This window comes from Oncorhynchus gorbuscha, linkage group LG05, assembly GCF_021184085.1.
Source record: "Oncorhynchus gorbuscha isolate QuinsamMale2020 ecotype Even-year linkage group LG05, OgorEven_v1.0, whole genome shotgun sequence".
NCBI lineage: Eukaryota > Metazoa > Chordata > Actinopteri > Salmoniformes > Salmonidae > Oncorhynchus > Oncorhynchus gorbuscha.
The window spans coordinates 82026461-82054284 of NC_060177.1; the positions used below are offsets into that span (position 1 = coordinate 82026461).

At 41.3% G+C, this 27824-nt stretch overlaps 1 protein-coding gene across 10 annotated transcripts in view; it reads right to left on the reverse strand.

Moving 5' to 3' along the window:
• LOC124036573 (potassium channel subfamily T member 1-like) overlaps positions 1-27824 on the reverse strand; it is a 164306-nt gene that overhangs the window by 82799 nt on the left and 53683 nt on the right. For 6 of the 10 annotated variants that reach the window (XM_046351304.1, XM_046351301.1, XM_046351303.1 and 3 more), the window contains one exon: positions 15960-15998. The exons of the other annotated variants lie outside the window; for them this stretch is intronic. In XM_046351304.1, the coding sequence (XP_046207260.1) occupies positions 15960-15998 (39 nt within the window). The remainder of the gene's footprint in view (positions 1-15959; positions 15999-27824) is intronic. 10 annotated transcript variants of the gene reach the window in all.

The window sequence follows — 27824 nt, forward strand, 5'->3', positions numbered from 1 at the left end:
CTGTTGTTGCCATACATCCCTGTTGTTACCATATGTCTCTGTTGTTACCATATGTCTCTGTTGTTACCATACATCCCTGTTGTTACCATACATCCCTGTTGTTACCATATGTCTCTGTTGTTACCATACATCCCTGTTGTTACCATATGTCTCTGTTGTTACCATACGTCCCTGTTATTACCATACGTCATACGTCTCTCCCTGTTATTACCATACATCCCTGTTGTTACCATACATCCCTGTTGTTACCATACGTCCCTGTTGTTACTATACATCCCTGTTGTTACTATACATCCCTGTTGTTACTATACATCCCTGTTGTTACCATATGTCTCTGTTGTTACCATACGTCCCTGTTGTTACTATACATCACTGTTGTTACCATATGTTAACTCTGTTGTTACTCTGTTGTTACCATATGTCTCTGTCCCTGTTGTTACCATACATCCCTGTTGTTACCATCCCTGTTGTTACCATATGTCTCTGTTGTTACTATACATCCCCATATGTTGTTACCATATGTCTCTGTTGTTACCATACTCTGTTGTTACCCTCTCTGTTGTTACCATCCCTGTTGTTACTATACATCCCTCTACATCCCTGTTGTTACCATATCTCTGTTGTTACCATCTCCCTGTTGTTACCATATGTTATTACTCCCTGTTGTTACTATACCCCTGTTGTTACTATACATCCCTGTTGTTACTATACATCCCTGTTGTTACCATACATCCCTGTTGTTACCATACGTCTCTGTTGTTACTATACATCCCTGTTGTTACCATATGTCTCTGTTGTTACTATACATCCCTGTTGTTACTCATCCCTGTTGTTACCATATCCCTGTTGTTACTATACTCCCTGTTATTACCATACGTCCCTGTTGTTACTATACATCCCTGTTGTTACTATACATCCCTGTTGTTACCATATGTCTCTGTTGTTACTATATCCCTGTTGTTACTCCCTGTTGTTACCATACATCCCTGTTGTTACTACATCCCTGTTGTTACCATACATCCCTGTTGTTACTATACATCCCTCCCTGTTGTTACTATACATCCCTGTTGTTACTATACATCCCTGTTGTTACTATCCCTGTTGTTACATCCCTGTTGTTACTATCCCTGTTGTTACATCCCCTGTTGTTACTCCCTGTTGTTATACATCCCTGTTGTTACTATACATCCCTGTTGTTACTATACATCCCTGTTGTTACTATACATCCCTGTTGTTACTATACATCCCTGTTGTTACTATACTATACATCCCTGTTGTTACTATACATCCCTGTTGTTACCATATGTCTCTGTTGTTACAGTACCAGTCAAAAGTTTGGACACACCTACTTATTTTTGTACTTCTTTCTACATTGTAGAATATTAGTGAAGACATCAAAACTATGAAATAACACCTATGGAATCATGTAGTAACCAAAATAGTGGTAAACAAATCAAAATATATTTCATATTTTATATTCCTCAAAGTAGTCACCCTTTATCTTGATGATAGCTTTGCAAACTCTTGGCATTCTCTCAACCAGCTTTATGAGCTAGTCACCGTCACAGACCTAATTACACGTTTATATGGTGGCAACACACATGATAAAACATGAAAAGACCTGGTTCAAAAGCAATCCATAGTAATAAACTACGGTAGGAAAACATGATCTACATGTAAAGGAATAGTGAGGCAGCAGACACGCCCCTTCAGAAGAAAGTACTCATTAGAATGGGCCACGTAACCATAAACACAGATGCCTCTCTTTCCTTCCACCTGCAGTTCAGTTTGATTGTCTTTTATCAAATGAATATATGGATTGATACTGTAGAGGTGAACTGTTAGTGTCTACATTAACACGCATGCTAAAATTTATCAAGATGCAACATACATGCACACACCATTGCCGACGAGAAGATACGGAAGACATACTGTATATATGTACTGTGCACTGTAAATTAACATCTGTTATCTGCTTCACTGTTATCTGATGGAAGAAGTCAATGAAACCATGATTATCTGATTCACTGTTATCTGACTCACTGTTATCTGACTCACTGTTATCTGACTCACTGTTATCTGATGGGAGAAGTCAATGAAACCATGATTATCTGATTCACTGTTATCTGACTCACTGTTATCTGACTCACTGTTATCTGACTCACTGTTATCTGACTCACTGTTATCTGATGGTAGAAGTCAATGAAACCATGATTATCTGATTCACTGTTATCTGACTCATCTGACTTATCTGACTCACTGTTATCTGATGGTAGAAGTCAATGAAACCATGATTATCTGATTCACTGTTATCTGATTCACTGTTATCTGACTCACTGTTATCTGATGGTAGAAGTCAATGAAACCATGATTATCTGATTCACTGTTATCTGATTCACTGTTATCTGCTTCACTGTTATCTGATGGTAGAAGTCAATGAAACCATGATTATCTGATTCACTGTTATCTGATTCACTGTTATCTGACTCACTGTTATCTGATGGTAGAAGTCAATGAAACCATGATTATCTGATTCACTGTTATCTGATTCACTGTTATCTGACTCACTGTTATCTGATGGTATCTGAAGTCAATGAAACCATGATTATCTGATTCACTGTTATCTGATTCACTGTTATCTGATTCACTGTTATCTGCTTCACTGTTATCTGACTCACTGTTATCTGATTCACTGTTATCTGATGGTAGAAGTCAATGAAACCATGATTATCTGATTCACTGTTATCTGATTCACTGTTATCTGATTCACTGTTATCTGCTTCACTGTTATCTGACTCACTGTTATCTGATTCACTGTTATCTGATTCACTGTTATCTGATTCAATGAAACCATGATTATCTTCTTCACTGTTATCTTCTTCACTGTTATCTGATGGTAGAAGTCAATGAAACCATGATTATCTGATTCACTGTTATCTGATTCACTGTTATCTGCTTCACTGTTATCTGATGGTAGAAGTCAATGAAACCATGATTATCTGATTCACTGTTATCTGATTCACTGTTATCTCACTGTTATCTGCTTCATCTTCTTCACTGATTTATCTGATGGTAGAAGTCTGTTATCTGATTCACTGTTATCTGATTCACTGTTATCTGCTTCACTGTTATCTGATGGTAGAAGTCAATGAAACCATGATTATCTGATTCACTGTTATCTGATTCACTGTTATCTGATTCATGTTATCTGACTCACTGTTATCTGACTCACTGTTATCTGATGGGAGAAGTCAATGAAACCATGATTATCTGATTCACTGTTATCTGACTCACTGTTATCTGATTCACTGTTATCTGATTCACTGTTATCTGACTCACTGTTATCTGACTCACTGTTATCTGACTCACTGTTATCTGACTCACTGTTATCTGACTCACTGTTATCTGACTCACTGTTATCTGATGGGAGAAGTCAATGAAACCGTGATAAATAGAAGAGAGATGTTTCATACACAGGTCAGTGATTGTAATCATGGGGGATGACTGAAACACATCCAAACAGTTGTTGCACACTTGAATAACTACTCAAATCACAATCAGATCAGTTATCCCATTGGCTGTTTGATATGAGACACACATCTGTGTTGACTTCCCTGTGTTGTCTTGCTTAGGGCATGACAGCACTGAGCCCGTCTGGACTTGAGACTTACACTGTCATTTGGCCACAATTCCATTTCAATTTTCTGACCATTACATACATGCATTGACTTGTCATCTTCCTCTGTGATTTATTTGCATTTCTTCTATGTCTTATATCTTGCTCTATTTTCAAACAATTTGAGACCCAAAATGCAGTCACTTGTCCATAATTTCATTTCAATTCTCAGACCATTACAGCAATACCATTTGTCCTCTCAGCACTCCTCTTCATACAGTAACATCTGACCTCTCACGTTCATATTCTTCCCTGTGAAACTATGTCAAGTTCTATGTCTTACATCTCATACTATTTAAACTCAATTTAATCTCAATTCTCAGATCATTACAGAAATATAGTTTCCCTTTCAGTTTTTGCATTCTTACTATTCTATGAATCTATTTACATGAATTGTCTATATTAATCCAGGCAATATGTGAGATTTTAAACTTGCTCTCTTTTATCCTTTTGACACACAAACAGTCCAGTAACAAGCAGCACTAATCATTTTCTGCTGTTGAACTTCAGATACTGTGTAAGGGCAGCAGGGACTTCTATAAATATCAAGAACAGACATGAATATTAAAACAGGAACTCTCTCTCCCTCCCTCCACCCCATCCCCCTCTACATATCTCTCTTCATCTCTCCATCTCTCTCGCTCTCTTTATCCCTCTCCCCCTCCCTCCCTCCCCTCCATCCCCCTCTACATATCTCTCTTCATCTCTCCATCTCTCTCGCTCTCTTTATCCCTCTCCCCCTCCCTCCCTCCCTCCCCTCCATCCCCCTCTACATATGTCTCCATCTCTCTCGCTCTCTTTATCCCTCTCCCCTCCTCCCCACCCCTCCATCCCCCTCTACATATCTCTCTTCATCTCTCCATCTCTCTCACTCTCTATCCCTCTCCCCCATCCCTCCCTCCCTCCCCTCCATCCCCCTCTACATATCTCTCTTCATCTCTCCATCTCTCTCGCTCTCTTTATCCCTCTCCCCCCTCCCTCCCTCCCCTCCATCCCCCTCTACATATCTCTCTTCATCTCTCTATCTCTCTCGCTCTCTTTATCCCTCTCCCCCTCCCTCCCCACCCCTCCATCCCCCTCTACATATCTCTCTTCATCTCTCCATCTCTCTCGCTCTCTTTATCCCTCTCCCCCTCCCTCCCTCCCTCCCCTCCATCCCCCTCTACATATCTCTCTTCATCTCTCCATCTCTCTCACTCTCTTTACCCCCCCCTCCCTCCCTCCCCCTCCCTCCCTGACCAGCCAACTAGCTCCACTGCACTCCAGTCAACCTACTTAAAATAGTGGTGCATCCTCGAAACACGAAGTCTGTTAAGAGACACTGTAAGTAGATGACAGCAGGGCGTGATGGTGTGGATCCTTCAGCTTCACCAAACTGGAGGTGTATCACGAGACAGAGACACTGCAAGTAGATGAAAGCAGGGCGTGATGGTGTGGATCCTTCAGCTTCACCAAACTGGAGGTGTATCACGACACAGAGACACTGCAAGTAGATGAAAGCAGGGCGTGATGGTGTGGATCCTTCAGCTTCACCAAACTGGAGGTGTATCACGACACAGAGACACTGCAAGTAGATGAAAGCAGGGCGTGATGGTGTGGATCCTTCAGCTTCACCAAACTGGAGGTGTATCACGACACAGAGACACTGCAAGTAGATGAAAGCAGGGCGTGATGGTGTGGATCCTTCAGCTTCACCAAACTGGAGGTGTATCACGACACAGAGACACTGCAAGTAGATGAAAGCAGGGCGTGATGGTGTGGATCCTTCAGCTCACCAAACTGGAGGTGTATCACGACACAGAGACACTGCAAGTAGATGAAAGCAGGGCGTGATGGTGTGGATCCTTCAGCTCACCAAACTGGAGGTGTATCACGAGACAGAGACACTGCAAGTAGATGAAAGCAGGACTTGATGGTGTGGATCCTTCAGCTTCACCAAACTGGAGGTGTATCACGACACAGAGACACTGCAAGTAGATGAAAGCAGGGCGTGATGGTGTGGATCCTTCAGCTTCACCAAACTGGAGGTGTATCACGACACAGAGACACTGCAAGTAGATGAAAGCAGGGCGTGATGGTGTGGATCCTTCAGCTTCACCAAACTGGAGGTGTATCACGACACAGAGACACTGCAAGTAGATGAAAGCAGGGCGTGATGGTGTGGATCCTTCAGCTCACCAAACTGGAGGTGTATCACGACACAGAGACACTGCAAGTAGATGAAAGCAGGGCGTGATGGTGTGGATCCTTCAGCTCACCAAACTGGAGGTGTATCACGACAAAGAGACACTGCAAGTAGATGAAAGCAGGGCGTGATGGTGTGGATCCTTCAGCTCACCAAACTGGAGGTGTATCACGAGACAGAGACACTGCAAGTAGATGAAAGCAGGACTTGATGGTGTGGATCCTTCAGCTTCACCAAACTGGAGGTGTATCACAGACACAGAGACACTGCAAGTAGATGAAAGCAGGGCGTGATGGTGTGGATCCTTCAGCTTCACCAAACTGGAGGTGTATCACGACACAGAGACAAATACCCAGTTTAGTGCAAGTAGATGAAAGCAGGGCGTGATGGTGTGGATCCTTCAGCTTCACCAAACTGGAGGTGTATCACGACACAGAGACACTGCAAGTAGATGAAAGCAGGGCGTGATGGTGTGGATCCTTCAGCTTCACCAAACTGGAGGTGTATCACGAGACAGAGACACTGCAAGTAGATGAAAGCAGGGCGTGATGGTGTGGATCCTTCAGCTTCACCAAACTGGAGGTGTATCACGACACAGAGACACCAGCTCTGAGGAAGAACAAGCCAGTCGCCCCCTGTATGTCTGACACCTTCTACTTGTACTGTAATTAGAATTGCCTTCTAATTAACGACTCCTCCACATGCTCCACATTCAGTCAATAGGAATGTACAGTATACATGACATAATCTATCTTCCCTTGTTCAGACTCCTGCAGTAGACTGTGATGACACATCCTCAAGAAACACTCCTGCGTTTAGCGGTTAGCTGGTGTTTACCACCTCTTTGGTAACACGATCAAGATCTATTAGAATCCTGTTTTTCCATTCTAGAGTGGTGTTTCTGAGTCAATTCCAAAGCCTGGTCACATATCACATCCTGTGGGATCTCAGATATCCACTTTGACCACAAGAACAAAACACAATTTTATTACTATATCAGTGAACTACAGCTGTTGTTAGTTTAAACCAAATGTTTGTTATGACATAAGCTACCATTCCAAAAGTAATTTGAATTTGAACTAGTTGTACATCCAATTAACAGATTTAATAGCATCTTCTACAGAGCGAAACCGTTTTACTCAAAATCTCAAAAGCATAATATGGAAATACTGTGAGGAAAACTCTGTTTCCAAATAATTCCACACACTGCTTAATTGATTCTCTCTCTATAAATGGCAAACAAACATTTTTTCTCTAACAGAAAAGCTCTGTCTGTCTAGGAAGCATCAGATTCTGTTTGATCAAATTGCAGAAAGACAGCAAGCACTCTAAAATACTTGACATGTATAATAAAAGAAAGATCATTTAAGCTGATAAAATCTGTGGCTGGACTAGCCGACACCTGAGAATGAAAAGATGATGAAGACATACGATGAAGACATGTGATGAAGACATATAATGAAGACATAAAGATGAAGACATGTGATGAAGACATATAATGAAGACATAAGATGAAGACATATGATGAAGACATGATGAAGACTTGATGAAGACATAAGATGAAGACATATGATGAAGACATAAGATGAAGACATAATGAAGACTATGATGAAGACATAAGATGAAGACATAAGATGAAGACATAAGATGAAGACATATGATGAGGACGTAATGAAGACATAAAGATGAAGACATAATGATGAAGACATAATGAAGACTATGATGAAGACATAAGATGAAGACATAAGATGAAGACATATGATGAAGACATAGTGAAGACTATGATGAAGACATAATGAAGACTATGATGAAGACATAAGATGAAGACATATGATGAAGACATAATGAAGACTATGATGAAGACATAAGATGAAGACATAAGATGAAGACATAAGATGAAGACATGAGATGAAGACATATGATGAAGACATAGTGAAGACATAAAGATGAAGACATAAGATGAAGACATAAGATGAAGACATATGATGAAGACATGATGAAGACATAAGATGAAGACATAAGATGAAGACATGATGAAGACATAAGATGAAGACATATAATGAAGACATAAGATGAAGACATAAGATGAAGACATATAATGAAGACATGATGAAGACATAATGATGAAGACATAAGATGAAGACATATGATGAAGACATGATGAAGACATAATGATGAAGACATAATAATGAAGACATAAGATGAAGACATAAGATGAAGACATATAATGAAGACATGATGAAGACATAAGATGAAGACATATGATGAAGACATAAGATGAAGACATAAGATGAAGACATATGATGAAGACATAAGATGAAGACATAAGATGAAGACATAAGATGAAGACATAATGATGAAGACATAAGATGAAGACATAAGATGAAGACATATGATGAAGACATAAGATGAAGACATGATGAAGACATATGATGAAGACATAAGATGAAGACATATGATGAAGACATAAGATGAAGACATATGATGAAGACATGATGAAGACATAAGATGAAGACATAATGATGAAGACATAAGATGAAGACATAAGATGAAGACATATGATGAAGACATGATGAAGAAATAAGATGAAGACATATGATGAAGACATAATGATGAAGACATGATGAAGACATAAGATGAAGACATAATGATGAAGACATAAGATGAAGACATAAGATGAAGACATATGATGAAGACATAAGATGAAGACATGATGAAGACATAAGATGAAGACATAAGATGAAGACATATGATGAAGACATAAGATGAAGACATATGATGAAGACATGATGAAGACATAAGATGAAGACATAAGATGAAGACATAAGATGAAGACATATGATGAGGACGTAATGAAGACATAAAGATGAAGACATAAAGATGAAGACATAATGATGAAGATATAATGAAGACTATGATGAAGACATATAATGAAGACATAATGAAGACATATAATGAAGACATATGATGAAGACATATAATGAAGACATGATGAAGACATAATGATGAAGACATATGATGAAGACATGATGAAGACATAATGATGAAGACATATGATGAGGACGTAATGAAGACATAAAGATGAAGACATAATGATGAAGACATAATGAAGACTATGATGAAGACATAATGAAGACATAATGAAGACATATGATGAAGACATAAGATGAAGACATAAGATGAAGACATAATGAAGACATAATGAAGACATAATGAAGACATATGATGAAGACATAATGAAGACATAAGATGAAGACATAATGATGAAGACATGATGAAGACATAAGATGAAGACATAAGATGAAGACATAAGATGAAGACATATGATGAAGACATAAGATGAAGACATAAGATGAAGACATATGATGAAGACATAAGATGAAGACATATGATGAAGACATGATGAAGACATAAGATGAAGACATAAGATGAAGACATAAGATGAAGACATAAGATGAAGACATATGATGAGGACGTAATGAAGACATAAAGATGAAGACATAAAGATGAAGACATAATGATGAAGACATAATGAAGACTATGATGAAGACATATAATGAAGACATAATGAAGACATATAATGAAGACATGATGAAGACATAATGATGAAGACATAATGAAGACATAAGATGAAGACATAAGATGAAGACATATGATGAGGACGTAATGAAGACATAAAGATGAAGACATAATGATGAAGACATAATGAAGATTATGATGAAGACATAATGAAGACATATGATGAAGACATAATGAAGACATGATGAAGACTTATGATTAAGACATGATGAAGACATAATGAAGACATGATGAAGACATATGATGAAGACAATGAAGACATGATGAAGACATATGATTAAGACATAATGAAGACATGATGAAGACATGATGAAGACATGATGAAGACATAATGAAGACATGATGAAGACATATGATGAAGACATATACATTCAGATTAGAAGAGCTTGACTAGTGTTTTTGCAGACTGACTGCACTCTGAAGTTGAGCTGTGGCAACAAAGTATTTTCTAAGACAAAAAAAAAATCTATACTGTGGAGTATGGAAGAAGTTTCCCGCAGACACTGATATACCATCAGTTTTGCGGGTTCACCCTAAAGGTCATGATAGAGGGCAAGATAGAGGGCAAGCTCTAAGTTAATCAGTGCCTAAGGGCAACTTCTACCCACAGCAGTAGGTTTGCACTTGGCACACACACACTTCAGGGACCTCTATGGCCTCGGGTGAGGAAGTCAGGACAGGGATCACACTGCACTCAAAACAAATCCCGCAGGATGACAACCATTATGAACAGATCCCTCCCTCCCTCCCTCCCTCCCTCCCTCCCTCCCTCCCTCCCTCCCTCCCTCCTCCCTCCCTCCCTCCCTCCCTCCCTCCCTCCCTCCCTCCCTCCCTCCCTCCCTCCCTCCCTCCTCCCTATATATGCCATATAATACCCTCCCTCCCTCCCTCCCTCCCTCTTCCAGCCACACCTCCATAGGGGAAAGAACATATGAGACAACACTCGTGCCAACACTTACAGTAGGCCAAGCTGTATGCTTCTGAATCTGAACCACCAGCACTTACAGCATCCCTAAGGAACCCCATGCACCATCCATTTCCCCGACAGAGATAGTACAGAAACCACAGAGAGAATAGAGAGCATGTTATCACTTCCAGCCCACCAGGCATAGTAACCCCCCAAAAATGTACCACACACACATGAAAGACTAATTGCTTTTTGACTTAGAGTTGGCAATTGTTGAGCGGACCGGCACTGTGTTGATCTGATTTTAGATGTAGTCATCGTCCATAGACGGTTTAGGCCACCTTGATAATTTAATAAAATGCTGAGGAAGCGCCTATCAAACCGGCTGTCATTGGTTAATAGGCATTCCACAATGAAGACAATCAATCATTTGCACTTCCAGATAGTACAGTATGTACCAAGTACCATTACAATGCCTGGGGTGACAACATAATAAACAGACAGCCAAGCAGACAGGCAGACAGGCAGAGAGACAGACAGTCAGCAGACAAGCAGCAGACAAGCAGCAGACAGGCAGAAAGCAGACAGGCAGAAAATAGACAGTCTTACAGGCAGAAATCAGACAGGCAGGGATACAGCAGACAGGTAGCAGACAGACAGACAGCAGACAGGTAGCAGACAGACAGGGAGGCAGCAGACAGATGGACAGCAGACAGACAGGGAGGCAGCAGACAGGTGGACAGCAGACAGACTGGTAGCAGACAGACAGACAGCCGACATGTAGCAGACAGACAGATAGCAGACAATCAGGGAGGCAGCAGACAGGCGGACAACAGACAGACAGGCAGGCAGCAGACATGCAGACAGACAGACAGACAGCAGACAGGTAGCAGACAGGCAGACAACAGACATGCAGACAACAGACAGGCAGGCAAACAGGCAGGCAGACAGGTGGGCAGAAAGTAGACAGGCAGACAGGTAGTCAAACAGACAGGAGACAGACAGGCAAGCAGACTGGCAGACAGGCAAACAGACAGCAAACAGGCAGGCAGATGAAGTACTCCAACCAAGTGTCCAAATCACTAAGAACGTAAACACACATGCACACAGTTGTGAAGAAGAGGCACAACAGCACTTCTTCCTCCTCAGGAGGTTGAAACAGTTTGGCATCGGACCTCAAATCCTCAAAAATGTCTGCAGTTTAACCATTGAGAACATCTTGACTGGCTGCATCACTGCTGCCCTCGAGCGCACGGCACAACAGAGGGTTGTGCGGACAGCCCTGTATATAACTGGGGCCAAGCTCTATATCAGCATGACCTGGAAAATCCACCCAAGCCATAGACTATTCTCTCTGCGCCCGCACAGCAGGCGGTGCCGATGAATTAAGTCTGACACCAACAGGCTCCTGAACAGCTTCTATCCCCATGCCATAATATTCCTAAATAACTAACTAAAGAGCTAACAATATGGCTCCAAGGACTGAGTTGACCTGTGTATTTCATTATTATTTTTACACTGCCTCTATGCACACTACACACACTGATACTCCAAAACACACGTGAACACTCACTGCATCATCTGCTCACTCACTCAAATGCACATACATTTATACTGACACTCTACACACACTCACATACAAACTGCTGCTACTCTGTTTGTACTCTCACATACAAACTGCTGCTACTCTGTTTATACTCTCACATACAAACTGCTGCTACTCTATTTATACTCTCACATACAAACTGCTGCTACTCTGTTTATACTCTCACATACAAACTGCTGCTACTCTGTTTATACTCTCACATACAAACTGCTGCTACTCTGTTTATACTCTCACATACAAACTGCTGCTACTCTGTTTATACTCTCACATACAAACTGCTGCTACTCTGTTTATACTCTCACATACAAACTGCTGCTACTCTGTTTATACTCTCACATACAAACTGCTGCAACTCTGTTTATACTCTCACATACAAACTGCTGCAACTCTGTTTATACTCTCACATACAAACTGCTGCTACTCTGTTTATACTCTCACATACAAACTGCGGCTACTCTGTTTATACTCTCACATACAAACTGCTGCTACTCTGTTTATACTCTCACATACAAACTGCTGCTACTCTGTTTATACTCTCACATACAAACTGCTGCTACTCTGTTTATACTCTCACATACAAACTGCTGCAACTCTGTTTATACTCTCACATACAAACTGCTGCAACTCTGTTTATACTCTCACATACAAACTGCTGCTACTCTGTTTATACTCTCACATACAAACTGTTGCTACTCTGTTTATACTCTCACATACAAACTGCTGCTACTCTGTTTATACCCTCACATACAAACTGTTGCTACTCTGTTTGTACTCTCACATACAAACTGTTGCTACTCTGTTTATACCCTCACATACAAACTGCTGCTACTCTGTTTATACACTTACATACAAACTGCTGCTACTCTGTTTATACTCTCACATACAAACTGCTGCTACTCTGTTTATACTCTCACATACAAACTGCTGCTACTCTGTTTATACTCTCACATACAAACTGCTGCTACTCTGTTTATACTCTCACATACAAACTGTTGCTACTCTGTTTGTACTCTCACATACAAACTGCTGCTACTCTGTTTGTAGACTCACATACAAACTGCTGCTACTCTGTTTGTAGACTCACATACAAACTGCTGCTACTCTGTTTATACGCTCACATACAAACTGCTGCTACTCTGTTTATACTCTCACATACAAACTGCTGCTACTCTGTTTGTAGACTCACATACAAACTGCTGCTACTCTGTTTATACGCTCACATACAAACCGTTGCTACTCTGTTTATACTCTCACATACAAACTGCTGCTACTCTGTTTGTAGACTCACATACAAACTGCTGCTACTCTGTTTATACGCTCACATACAAACTGCTGCTACTCTGTTTATACTCTCACATACAAACTGCTGCTACTCTGTTTGTAGACTCACATACAAACTGCTGCTACTCTGTTTATACACTCACATACAAACTGCTGCTACTCTGTTTATACGCTCACATACAAACTGCTGCTACTCTGTTTATACCCTCACATACAAACTGCTGCTACTCTGTTTATACTCTCACATACAAACTGCTACTACTCTGTTTATACTCCAACATACAAACTGTTGCTACTCTGTTTATACCCTAACATACAAACTGCTGCTACTCTGTTTGTAGACTCACATACAAACTGCTGCTACTCTGTTTGTAGACTCACATACAAACTGCTGCTACTCTGTTTATACGCTCACATACAAACTGCTGCTACTCTGTTTATACTCTCACATACAAACTGCTGCTACTCTGTTTGTAGACTCACATACAAACTGCTGCTACTCTGTTTATACGCTCACATACAAACCGTTGCTACTCTGTTTATACTCTCACATACAAACTGCTGCTACTCTGTTTGTAGACTCACATACAAACTGCTGCTACTCTGTTTGTAGACTCACATACAAACTGCTGCTACTCTGTTTATACGCTCACAAACAAACCGTTGCTACTCTGTTTATACTCTCACATACAAACTGCTGCTACTCTGTTTGTAGACTCACATACAAACTGCTGCTACTCTGTTTATACGCTCACATACAAACTGCTGCTACTCTGTTTATACTCTCACATACAAACTGCTGCTACTCTGTTTGTAGACTCACATACAAACTGCTGCTACTCTGTTTATACGCTCACATACAAACTGCTGCTACTCTGTTTATACGCTCACATACAAACCGTTGCTACTCTGTTTATACACTCACATAGTCACCTTACCCCTATATATATCTACCTCTATCGATCCAGTATCCCTGCACATTGTAAATATGGTAGTGGAACTGATACTGTATATAGTGTGCTTCCTTACTTTATCATATTCTTCTTATTCTTTATTTATTTATTTATTTATCTCTTGTGTGTTTTTGTTCTACCTTGCTATTTTTAGCATTACATTGTTATTGATTACTGCATCTCTGGGGTTAGAGCTTGCAAGAAAGACATTTCTGTACGTGTGACATTAAAATTTGAAACCATATCCACTGACTGCACCATTGAACTAAACCCAATAATCTGGAGGCGTTGGTGTTGCCCAAGGCAAAAGTATGTGGACACCCCTTCAAATTAGTGGATTCGGCTATTTCAGAAACAGACGTTGCTGACAGGTGTATAAAATCAAGCACACACACATGCAAACATTGACAGTAGAATGGCCAAGCTGGGAAAGGGAAAGGCCCTTTCCTGTTTCAGCATGACAATGCCCCTGTGCACAAAGACAGGTCCATACAGAAATGGTTTGTCGAGATCAGTGTGGAAGAACTTGACTGGCCTGCACAGTGCCCTGACCTGAACCCAATCAAACACCTTTGGGATGAATTGGCACTCCGACTGCAAGCCATGCCTAATCGCCCAAAATCAGTACCCGGCCTCACTAATGTGGCTGAATGGAAGCAATGTTCCAACATCTAGTGGAAAGCCTTCCCAGAAAAGTGGAGGCTGTTATAGCAGCAAAGAGGGAGACCAACTCCATATTAACGCCCATGATTTTGGAGTGAGATGTTTGACGAGCAGGTTTCCACATGCTTTGGGTCATATAGTGTACTTCTATAAATGAATCAATCACAGAGGCTCAACAGATTAATATGGTGCTGAGACTGAGGCTGGTGCTGGTGCTGAGACTAATGCTATAGTTTAATCTGGTGCTGAGACTAAGGCTGTAGTTTAATCTGGTGCTGAGATTGATGATGTAGTTTAATCTGGTGCTGAGAGTAATGCTGTAGTTTAATATGGTGCTGAGAGTAAGGCAGTAGTTTAATCTGGTGCTGAGACTAATACTGTAGTTTAATCTGGTGCTGAGAGTAAGGCTGTAGTTTAATCTGGTCCTGAGACTAAGGCAGTAGTTTAATCTGGTGCTGAGAGTAATGCCATAGTTTAATCTGGTGCTGAGAGTAATGCTGTAGTTTAATCTGGTGCTGAGAGTAATGCTGTAGTTTAATCTGGCGCTGAGACTATAGATGCATTACAAATGACACACATACATTTTCAATGTAAATTCATTGAAAATGACATGGAAACAACATTGATTCAAGCATTGTGTGTTCCCTTTACAGTTGCTTTTGATCAGGGCCCATAATGTAGGCCAGGGCTTATTTTATTTCTAACATTTATTTAACTAGGCAAGTCAGTTAAGGACAAATTCTTATTTACAATGATAGCCTACTATCACCAAGTTAACTGCCTTGTTCAGGGGAAGGATGACAGATTTCTACCTTGTCAGCTCGTGGATTAGATCCAGCAACCTTTCGGTTACTGGCCCAACACTCTAACCACTAGGCTACCTGCCACCCCAGGGATAGAAGAACAACAAGCTGTGTGTGTTAATCAACCTCCTGTAAGAGGCCGGAGTCACAGGACACATGCCATGCCATGCTAGCATGATGCTGGAACTGTGTCCCGAATGGCACCCTATTCCTCACATAGCGCACTACTTTTGACCTGGGCCCTGGTCAAAAGTAGTGCACTATATAGGGAATAGGGTGCCATTTGGGATGCAACCTGGGACTTACTGGGCGTTGGTAGAGTCCATACTGTACTCTTCCTGATACCTATAGGCACAGTAGACAGATAGGGGACAGGTTAGGTCATTAGGAGGCAGGAAGGGAGGGAAGGCGGCATGCTTTCACAGAGGACATGCAAAAACAGAGAAACAGAAGCGTCTCAGAGTAGGAGTGTCGATCTAGGATAACGACCCGGAAGAACTCAACCCTAGATTAGGATCACACATTAGGATTTACAGGGATTCTCGGATAAAATTATTTGATTAGTTTGGGAACAGACGGGAGACTCTGAATGCAAACCACAGGAGACCAGAGGACAGCAGCAGGAAGCAAAACCTACTGGGTCGGTCTCAATGGCTTCCACGTTCAAATGACGACAAATCAGACAGATTCCGTACTGTAGCAGCTTGAATGGATGTATCGGGGTGACATTGAAATCAATCAACAAACACAGAATGAACATGTTAAGAACATGTTGAGAATCAGAGACACTGTCAAACGTGAAAACGTCAGATTCTTCTAGATCTGTATCACACTTCATACTCAGGTAGATGGTAGTTAAAGTTATAAACCTCTAGGGGTTTGCTAATATGAATCATGAGAATCGAGAATCAACCACACCATTCCTATATTTACAATGTACTTTTGATCAAACAGTCATAAGAATAAATGAATATGAATTGAATTATTACGAAGAGTGCTCTGTATGACCAGTTCACTTGTCCTGACCTTAGAGATCCTTATTTATTCTCTATGTTTGGTTAGGTCAGCGTGTGACTCGGGTGGGAGAATCTATGTTTTCTATTTCTTTGTTGTTTTTGCCTAGTGTGGTTCCCAATCAGAGGCAGCTGTCTATCGTTGTCTCTGATTGGGGATCATATATAAGTTGCCATTTTCCGTTTGGGTTTTGTGGGGTGTTGTTTTCCGTTTAGTATCTGTGCCTGACGGAACTGTTCGCTTTCGTATTTGTTATTTTTGTTTGAGTGATTCTTGACAATAAAGATCATGAACACTTTCCACGCTGCACTTTGGTCCACTCTTCCTTACGATGACGAGCGTGACATCACTAAATATGATCTTCTTCAAATCCAAAGAGATAAACCCCTTTTTGGATTTGTCACTTCTTATGGTCTCACAGAATGTAGAACCTACATTGAACACCACACATTGGCTGCTACTACAGGCTGAATGATAGAACAGCTATTTCCATATTAAAATGTTATGGGATGCATTTTCTCCATTGTTTTTGATGGTAGGCCACTCTTGTAGGCTGTTATAACTGTAACTTAAAGCGGGTAGAGCCTCAGTGTTCACAGTAAAAGTAAGCCAGAAGTCAGAAGACGTGACATTTGCTCAGTGCCCCAAAATAATTTGAGGGAACATTGGGGGGTGTCCGCTTTGTTATTGTTTCAACTGTTAATTGACAATTTAAATCTATTTTTGGAACCCATTCCTGATCGAAGCATTTCTGAGGCCAAACTCTTTAGAGCTGAACCTAAATGCCTGATCTATACTCTATTCAGCCGGGATAAGGATGACGTGCTGCACATCACAAACAGGAAGTACTCAGGACCCAAGAGAGGTCCAGTACATTTAACATTTTAGTATTATTCAGAGTGACTTACAGGAGCAATTAGGGTTAATTGCCTCGCTCAAGTGAACATTAACCGATTTTTCACCTTGTCTGCTCTGGGATTTCGGTTACTGGCCCAACGCTCTTAACCACTAGGCAACCTGCTGCCAATAACCACTCAGGTGTGAACAGGGATGAAAGACAATACGTTTTACCAACACAACTCTAAACTACAACTCAGGACCTTCTGAGTCTCTTAAGCCATCTGTGACTGCCAAATAAACATCTTCACACACTGCGAAACTTATCTGAACCTCTTTATTTCCACATTCTCCAACATATTATCTATTACACCAGTGATTTTCAGTGTTATCATTCAAATATATTTGTTGTTTGCCCTGAAAATCCCAATTTTGGCATGTCCCGCATCACGGGTAGGCAACCCTGTTCCTGGAGTCCTGCAGGTACTGCAGGATCTTGTTCCAACTAGGCACCGCACCTGTTATGGCTAATTTAGTGAAATCGTCAACCCTGTTACGCTTAACTGTTACTTTCATTGGCCTTTTATAGCAATTTTTCTTAATTTAACCTCTTGAGATGAGAATACATGTTTTTTATTTAGTTGAACATTACTCTTTGTGACAGAATTTTAAAATTAGGTGAAATAGCCATTTTCGACTAAATTACACTAGCCAAAAGGCACTCTATTCGTGGAATGACCCAGCTGAGTGATTGAGTCAGGTGTTCTTGTCCAGGAATAGAACGAAGATGTTCACCTAATCAATCAAAACAGTCAGTTTGATTTATTAAATTGGTTCAAATCAGTTAAAATTCCAACTGAAACTGAAAGTCTGTTGATAGTCCGAGCAAGGTACAGACCATCTACTGTATCGAGGTCGAAACTATCTAAATGAAGTGAGACCAATGTCACCATGGTAACAGGGTGTTGCTGTCACCAACTCTTTTTGAGTGTCAGTCTGTTTGATGGCAGTAGTTCAGGGCTCTGAAATGAACATAAACATAATACCTGAGATGTTCTTACTGTAATTAGCGCTTCCATATCTTCTGCTACCACATCAAACACCGTCTCTATCTCTGCCTCTGCTATCAGAGGCATCACAGAGCGATAGAAGAGCCTGAACACGTTTCTGTTGTCTTGGTAATCATGCAGATAACCTATCATATACACTGTAACACTCTTTAGCCCCCAAGGCATGCAACGCAGGGACAAATTGATTTTCACCTCACCTTGACAGTAGATCTGGCAAACTAATTGATACAAAAACAACAACTGCTAATGCTAAACTGGTGCTAAACACTGCAAGTATTGGAGAAATAACATAGATCCATGCTGCTGAACCTGTCTGAGTCCTCTGTCACCTGTCCTCTCAAGGACCTATTGAAATGTTATCCGACCACATGAGTCTCTGCAGTCATTTAGAGGGCTGCTGGGACTTGTAGTTTTCTATCTGTTTCCCAAAACTACACTTCCTAAGCCTGAGTAGCATTTGGCATTGAGTGCTCCAGAGGTGTACAAGCCAAGGGAAAGACACAGCTCATCATGCCCACTGGAACAAGGCTTCCTGAAGTCACACCTACCTCTGGCAACATCTCTGAAGAATGACTCTCTGTTCTTATAGTCCAAAGGGACAGAACATCCACAGTACAGTGACCTAAATATGCAATGAAAGGCATATGCATAAAGTGTGTACATGCTTGTGTTCTGTCTGAGCATGTGTGTGTGTCCCTGAGAGGGAGAGATAACAGCGAGAGAACGGAGACATAAGAAAGAGAGAGAGAGAAAGAGAGCATTTTCTTTTCTGAAATGTGTCGGTAGCTCCTCGTCTCTGTCAGAACACATTAAATAGACCATCTTAATCCATAATAGCCCTCGTATAAGTAGGCTGTCCCGTTAATTCAGAACGCTATGCACTGTACCCTCCCTCTCTGTTGTGTTTCTGACCTCTCCTTAACATCAATGTCTATAACCATGCTCTTTCGAGATCCTAGAATGTCCTGTATGTAGTTCTACCTACCTATGATTTCCCATGATTTCAGCTCTCCCTGTTAGCATTGGAATCCAGCTCACATTGCAACTGGCTGTGCTGGGAATAAACCTCCCTCACTGTGGTGTCTGACTGAGTTAGACAACGCCATGCCCTCTCTCTCTATTGATTCTCCTCTGACGGATGCTTTCAGGCACAGGGATGGGTGTAATATAGACAGTAGTTTGTGTGGACACACATAAACAGCCGAGCCGCACGTGGGTTACACGCTCTGTCATAAGGACCTATTGAAATGTTATCCGACCACATGAGTCTCTGCAGTCATTTGAAGACTTGTAGTTTTCTATCGCACGCACGCTCACACACACGCACCCACATGGCACACACACACACACTTCTATACTGAGTGAGTATTTGTGGCAGCTTTTCGTCAAGGAATGTGGGATTGTGGGTAGGAAGTTGCAACGCACCAATCACGACTATGATTCCATGGGGGCTACTTCGCCTTTCAAGTCAATTGATGAGAAAGTGCTTCCGGCCCAGTTCAACATCGCCTTAATGATAACACATGTTACATAATTTACCCAGCGGACCACATTAAAACAGCTCATTAAGATGGAGTTGCTCAAAAGCAAGGACATCATAACTGTACAGTTATATTAAGAAAGAGCCGCTTTAAATATGCACCAGCACAGCAACATAGATGGACATTTCAGTTCCAAGTCCTTCTAGGCTGTAGCTTCAGTAACCCTGAGGGAAAGAGGCAGCAGGTAATTGTGTTGAAGAGTTCTAGATCTTGTTGAATATCAAATAAGTTGTAGGCTAATTAAGGCAGTTAAAGATGCAACCAAAATCACAATTAAATTGATTAAATGGCCAGTTTAATAGGCATATACATGATTACAGATTAATTGATAAGACATGCTATCCTTGAAGAGATCCTATAAGAGATCATAGATAACAGATCCTAGAAGAAATCATAGAAGGGATCATAGATAATAGATCCTATAAGAGATCATAGATAATAGATCATAGAAAAGATCCTAGATAATAGATCCTAAAATAGATCGTAGATAATAGATCCTAGAAAAGATCCTAGATAATAGATCCTAGAAGAGATCCTAGAAAATAGATTCCAGAAGTGATCATAGAAGAGATCCTAGAAGAGATCATAGATAATAGATCCTAGAAGAGATCCTAGGTGAGATCATAGATAATAGATCCTAGAAGAGATCATAGATAATAGATCCTAGAAGAGATCATAGATAATAGATCCTAGGAGAGATCATAGATAATAGATCCTAGAAGAGATCATAGAAGAGTTCATAGATAAGAGATCATAGAAGAGATCATAGAATAGATAATAGATCCTAGAAGAGATCCTAGATAATAGATCCTAGAAGAGATCATAGATACTAAATCATAAAAGAGATCATATAACATAGATCCTAGGAGAGATCATAGATAATAGATCCTAGGAGAGATCATAGATAATATATCATAGATAATAGATCCTAGAAGAGATCCTAGATAATAGATCCTAGAATAGATCCTAGAAGAGATCATAGATAATAGATCCTAAAAGAGATCATAGATACTATATCCTAGAAGAGATCCCAGAAATCAAATCAAATCAAATTGTATTTGTCACATACACATGCTTAGCAGATGTTAATGCGAGTGTAGCGAAATGCTTGTAGTGTAGCGATAATAGATAATAGATCCTAGAAGATATCATAGATAATAGATCATAGAAAAGATCATAGATAATAGATCCTAGAAGAGATCATAGATAATAGAAGAGATCATATATAATAGATCCTAGAAGACATCCTAGATAATAGATCCCAGAAGAGACCCTAGAAGAGATCATAAATAATAGATTATAGAAGAGATCCTTGATCATAGAAGAGATCATATATAATAACTTGGGGTCACGCTCTCTTCCCTCTAAAGGAAAAAAATACAGCATTGAGTTCAATCGACTAAGAAGAAGCTCTTGTGGTTAACAAGGTAACCCCTTAACAAGGTGCTCTGGAGGTGTGGGGATATCATTTGTATCTGCAAAATAAGAAACATACTGCCAACTGTACAGGCAATGAGCCTTAATGTATACCGACTGGCACAACATACAGTATGTAAATTATGATAGTGGCCATATATTGAACAATATCGGAATAGTATAGGCCAATATGCAATAATTTATTGTGGTGCAGGGACCTTAGAAAGGATGTGTGATGTTGTAAGATATTAAAGGAGGGCAGAGAATTAACAAACAGAAAGGACATTGTGTTTCAGTCATAGCCCTCTCCTCACTTCGGCAGCAGCCACAGCCAGCAGAGCAACAAACAAAAATTCCTCTGCAATCCCTCACCAGCATCCATCCAGCCCTTCCTATCCCTGCAGCCTATCCTAGACAGAAGCTTTTGTACACCAGAGCAGTGTGATCCAGCCAGTCTTCACTGTCATGACATGTATGGGCACAGTGTCCTTGGGATCCGAAAAAGCTCGACACTTAAAATGAAATATATCATCATTACCATCATTATCATTACAATGTCCGGCTGTAGTTGGAGAGGCAGTGCCAACTGTCAAGCCATGTGAAGGAGATGGCTATTATATCTGAGGCTGTGCTATAAAACAGGGAATGGGGGAGTGGGTGAATGGGTGAATGAAGGAATGGCTGCACTCACCCATGGGGGAATAGGTGAATGGGTGAGTGGGGGAATGGGTGAGTGGGGGAATGGGTGAGTGTGGGAATGGGGGAGTTGGTGAATGGGTGAGTGAGGGAATGGGTGAGTGGGTGTTCTTTAATATAAGCATTCACAGAAAGTTGCCACAAATCCAAAGCACATGCATAATTGACCCAAGCAGACTGCACACGCGACACAAATGCAGTTAATAAACGCTACAGGAAACCCCTACAATACAGTCTATTAAACAACATGTGCCTCTTTGAGCTGCCATTGTGACTCTTCACAGTCACAAATGTGATAGGCCTATGCACAATTCACTACAGGCATCTCTGTCACAGACATGAAGTCTGATAACAATTCAGAGGCATGAGGTCTAGGCTAGTTTCCTTTCCAGTCCCAATCCTACTGAAACACAAATCCCTAACTCCTGTTTTCTGTAATCCATAGGTTGCATTATAAAAGCATGTCTCTGGCCTACTATGCATGTCAAAATAGCGCAATATAATTTCCTCCGCTTCTCTGCGCTGTCTCATACTTGCTGCCCATAAGAGGAGCTTTGGTATAAAAATGCTAATCAACAAACGGTATGAGAGTAGATATGGATATTACCCCCTCCCTTCCCCTCCCGTCTCCTCAACCCTCACCTCTCCTCACTCCTCCTTTCCTTCCCTCGCTTCTCCTCCCCTCTCTTCTCTCCTCCTCTCTCCTCTCCTCTCCTCTCCTTTCCTCTCTTCTCTTCTCTTCTCTTCTCCTGTCTTCACTCCACTCCTCCCTCCCCTTCCCCTCTTCTCTCCACCCCTCTTCTCTCCTCCCCTCTCCTCCTCTCTCCCCCTTTCCTCTCTTCACCCCTCCCCTCCCCTCTCCATATGGTAAACAGTTGGTCCCCGTTAAGATACCTTGACATTTCAAACATGTCCTCTCTTTGTTATTCATGAGCTGATCTGCTATCCGTATAATCATCAACTTGATTTTTCCAAAAATAAGAGATATTCTATCATATTTTGAAGGAGGTTATCTAACTGGCTTAGCAACTTCGGTCATTTGAATTTTGTCTGAGTGCCGTTACAAAGTTAATACGATTGGACAACGCTATACTTTGGATGTGCTATGTGCGTCCTGTGCACACTCTGTGTGGTGATAGCTTCCTGCTGAAATGTGATGAATTAGTTGAGGAACATGATAACGATGGGAATTTATGAACGGCCTGTTTCGCAATTCACAACAATGTTGATCAAAGATAGTTACTTTATCATTACTACATAGGTTATCAGTTTAATTTGCTCTAAAATCTTTACTAGTGGTGCAGCCAAGCCAAAAAGGTGGCACAGTGACCTTCTTATTTGGGGTGAACCCTGGCATAGTGAGCACATTTTGGTTTTAAACGCTTTAATAGGAACTTCCGATATTTTTGGTATTTCCCGGGACTCTGGAAACTGAAACTCCGGTTTTCATGTTGGTATGAAAACACGTAACAAAACACAGGGTAGAAACCCTAAACAAAAGAGCGAGGAGCACCTCGAATAAATAACACACGTGCACAATGATACCACACGGGACGAGACACGTAATCATCTGCACAATGATACCACACGGGACGAGACACATAATCATCTGCACAATGATACCACACGGGACGAGACACGTAATCATCTGCACAATGATACCACACGGGACGAGACACGTAATCATCTGCACAATGATACCACACGGGACGAGACACGTAATCATCTGCACAATGATACCACACGGGACGAGACACGTAATCATCTGCACAATGATACCACACGGGACGAGACACGTAATCATCTGCGCAATCCATAAGGGTGCGAAAGCCCAAAACACACATCACAGGTACTCACACGCACCAACGGACATTGTAACAATAATCGACCGCCCAATGGAAACCAAAGGGCACATATATACAAATACAATCAGTGGGAATAGGGGCCAGGTGTGTGTAATGAAAGTTCCAGAGGGATCTGTGACACAAGTACTGAAACTTGATACAAGTGCCACAAAGAGGCACATAGGCAAATTATAGTTGGCTCAGAACAGAGCAGCACCGCTGGCCTTTAAATGTACACAGAGAGTTAACATCAATAACATGCATGTCCATCTCTGCTAGCTCAAAGTAGAGGAGAGATTGACTGCATTACATCGTTTTGTTCACTCGCTAGGTAGTTTTTCAATGTTAGTTTGAGTTTGCTGCAACGGTCTGCTGCGAGGCAGATTTTTTTAAATCACAGACAAGCTGGTCCCCGGGTTACCATGGTAACAACCCATCCCTTAAATGGGCAACTGAAAATGATTGTCTCACCTAATGATTGTGCTTGATTGAGCATGGATTACTCCCAAAAATTCTTTATTCATGAATGTTTGGTCATTTCTTTTCATTAAAACACTCAAATATTTGAATTGTTCTCCTAGATTTATTTAGTACTCCTTGTACTTAGTACTCCTTGTACTTAGTACTCCTTGTTAAAAATGTCAGCGTAGAGCCCTGAACTCTAATAATATAAAAAACCTGTGCTACTCAGCATGTTGTGGCAGGATAGGCATTTTGTTGTTTCTTGATGTTCAGTTGTGGGTGAATGGGTGAGTGGGTGAATGGGTAAATGGGGGAATGGGTGAGTGAGGGAATGGGTAAATGGGTGAGTGGGTGAATGGGGGAATGGGTGAGTGGGGGAATGGGTGAGTGGGGGAATGGGTAAATGGGTGAGTGGGGGAATGGGTGAGTGGGTGAAAGGGTAAATGGGTGAGTGGGGGAAAGGGGGAATGGGTGAGTGGGGGAATGGGTAAATGGGTGAGTGGGGGAATGGGTGAGTGGGGGAATGGGTGAGTGGGTGAAAGGGTAAATGGGTGAGTGGGGGAAAGGGGGAATGGGTGAGTGGGTGAGAGGGTAAGTGGGGGAATGGGTGAGTGGGTGAAAGGGTGAGTGGGTGAAAGGGTAAATGGGTGAGTGGGGGAATGGGTGAGTGGGGGAATAGGTAAATGGGTGAGTGGGGGAATGGGTGAGTGGGGGAATGGGTGAGTGGGTGAAAGGGTAAATGGGTGAGTGGGGGAAAGGGGGAATGGGTGAGTGGGTGAATGGGGGAATGGGTTAGTGGGAGAATGAGTGCTAACATTTACGATAGCAAATTTCAATTTACAAAAAAGAAAATGACGTTTTCGTCTTTTGAGCTTCTAGTCATGAAATCTATGCAGCCTACTCAATCACTTTTTATAGCTACTGTTTACAGGCCTCCTGGGCCATATACAGCGTTTCTCACTGAGTTCCTGAATTCCTATCAGACCTTGTAGTCATTGCAGATAATATTCTAATCTTTGGTGACTTTAATATTCACATGGAAAAGTCCACAGACCCACTCCAAAAGGCTTTTGGAGCCATCATCGACTCAGTGGGTTTTGTCCAACATGTCTCTGGACCCACTCACTCTCACAGTCATACGCTGGACCTAGTTTTGTCCCATGGAATAAATGTTGTGGATCTTAATGTTTTTCCTCATAATCCTGGACTATCAGACCACCATTTTATTACGTTTGCAATTGCAACAAATAATCTGCTCAGACCCCAACCAAGGAACATCAAAAGTCGTGCTATAAATTCACAGACAACACAAAGATTCCTTGATGCCCTTCCAGACTCCCTCTGCCTACCCAAGGACGCCAGAGGACAAAAATCCGTTAACCACCTAACTGAGGATCTCAATTTAACCTTGCGCAATACCCTAGATGCAGTTGCACCCTAAAAACTAAAAAAATGTCTCATAAGAAACTAGCTCCATGGTACACAGAAAATACCTGAGCTCTGAAGCAAGCTTCCAGAAAATTGGAACGGAAATGGCGCCACACCAAACTGGAAGTCTTCCGACTAGCTTGGAAGGATGGTACCGTGCAGTACCGAAGAGCCCTTACTGCTGCTCGATCGTCCTATTTTTCTAACTTAATTGAGGAAAATAAGAACAATCCGAAATTCCTTTTGATACTGTGGCAAAGCTAACTAAAAAGCAGCATTCCCCAAGAGAGGATGACTTGCACTTTAGCAGTGATAAATTCATGAACTTCTTTGAGGAAAAGATTATGATTATTAGAAAGCAAATTACGGACTCCTCTTTAAACCTGCGTATTCCTCCAAACCTCAGTTGTCCTGAGTCTGCACAACTCTGCCAGGACCTAGGATCAAGAGAGACGCTCAAGTGTTTTAGTACTATATCTCTTGACACAATGATGAAAATAATCATGGCCTCTAAACCTTCAAGCTGTATACTGGACCCTATTCCAACTAAACTACTGAAAGAGCTGCTTCCTGTGCTTGGCCCTCCTATGTTGAACATAATAAACGGCTCTCTATCCACTGGATGTGTACCAAACTCACTAAAAGTGGCAGTAATAAAGCCTCTCTTGAAAAAGCCAAACCTTGACCCAGAAAATATAAAAACTATCGGCCTATATCAAATCTTCCATTCCTCTCAAAGATTTTAGAGAAGGCTGTTGCGCAGCAACTCACTGCCTTCCTGAAGACAAACAATGTATACGAAATGCTTCAGTCTGGTTTTAGACCCCATCATAGCACTGAGACGGCACTTGTGAAGGTGGTAAATGACATTTTGATGGCATCGGACCGAGGCTCTGCATCTGTCCTCGTGCTCCTAGACCTTAGTGCTGCTTTTGATACCATCGATCACCACATTCTTTTGGAGAGATTGGAAACCCAAATTGGTCTACACGGACATGTTCTGGCCTGGTTTAGGTCTTATCTGTCGGAAAGATATCAGTTTGTCTCTGTGAATGGTTTGTCCTCTGACAAATCAACTGTACATTTCGGTGTTCCTCAAGGTTCTGTTTTAGGACCACTATTGTTTTCACTATATATTTTACCTCTTGGGGATGTTATTCGAAAACATAATGTAAACTTTCACTGCTATGCGGATGACACACAGCTGTACATTTCAATGAAACACGGTGAAGCACCAAAATTGCCCTCGCTAGAAGCATGTGTTTCAGACATAAGGAAGTGGATGGCTGCAAACTTTCTACTATTAAACTCGGACAAAACAGAGATGCTTGTTCTAGGTCCCAAGAAACAAAGAGATCTTCTGTTGAATCTGACAATTAATCTTAATGGTTGTACAGTCGTCTCAAATAAAACTGTGAAGGACCTCGGCGTTACTCTGGACCCTGATCTCTCTTTGAAGAACATATCAAGACCATTTCGAGGACAGCTTTTTTCCATCTACGTAACATTGCAAAAATCAGAAACTTTCTGTCCAAAAATGATGCAGAAAAATTAATCCATGCTTTTGTCACTTCTAGGTTAGACTACTGCAATGCTCTATTTTCCGGCTACCCGGATAAAGCACTAAATAAACTTCAGTTAGTGCTAAATACGGCTGCTAGAATCCTGACTAGAACCAAAAATTTGATCATATTACTCCAGTGCTAGCCTCTCTACACTGGCTTCCTGTCAAAGCAAGGGCTGATTTCAAGGTTTTACTGCTAACCTACAAAGCATTACATGGGCTTGCTCCTACCTACCTCTCTGATTTGGTCCTGCCGTACATACCTATACGTACGCTACGGTCACAAGACGCAGGCCTCC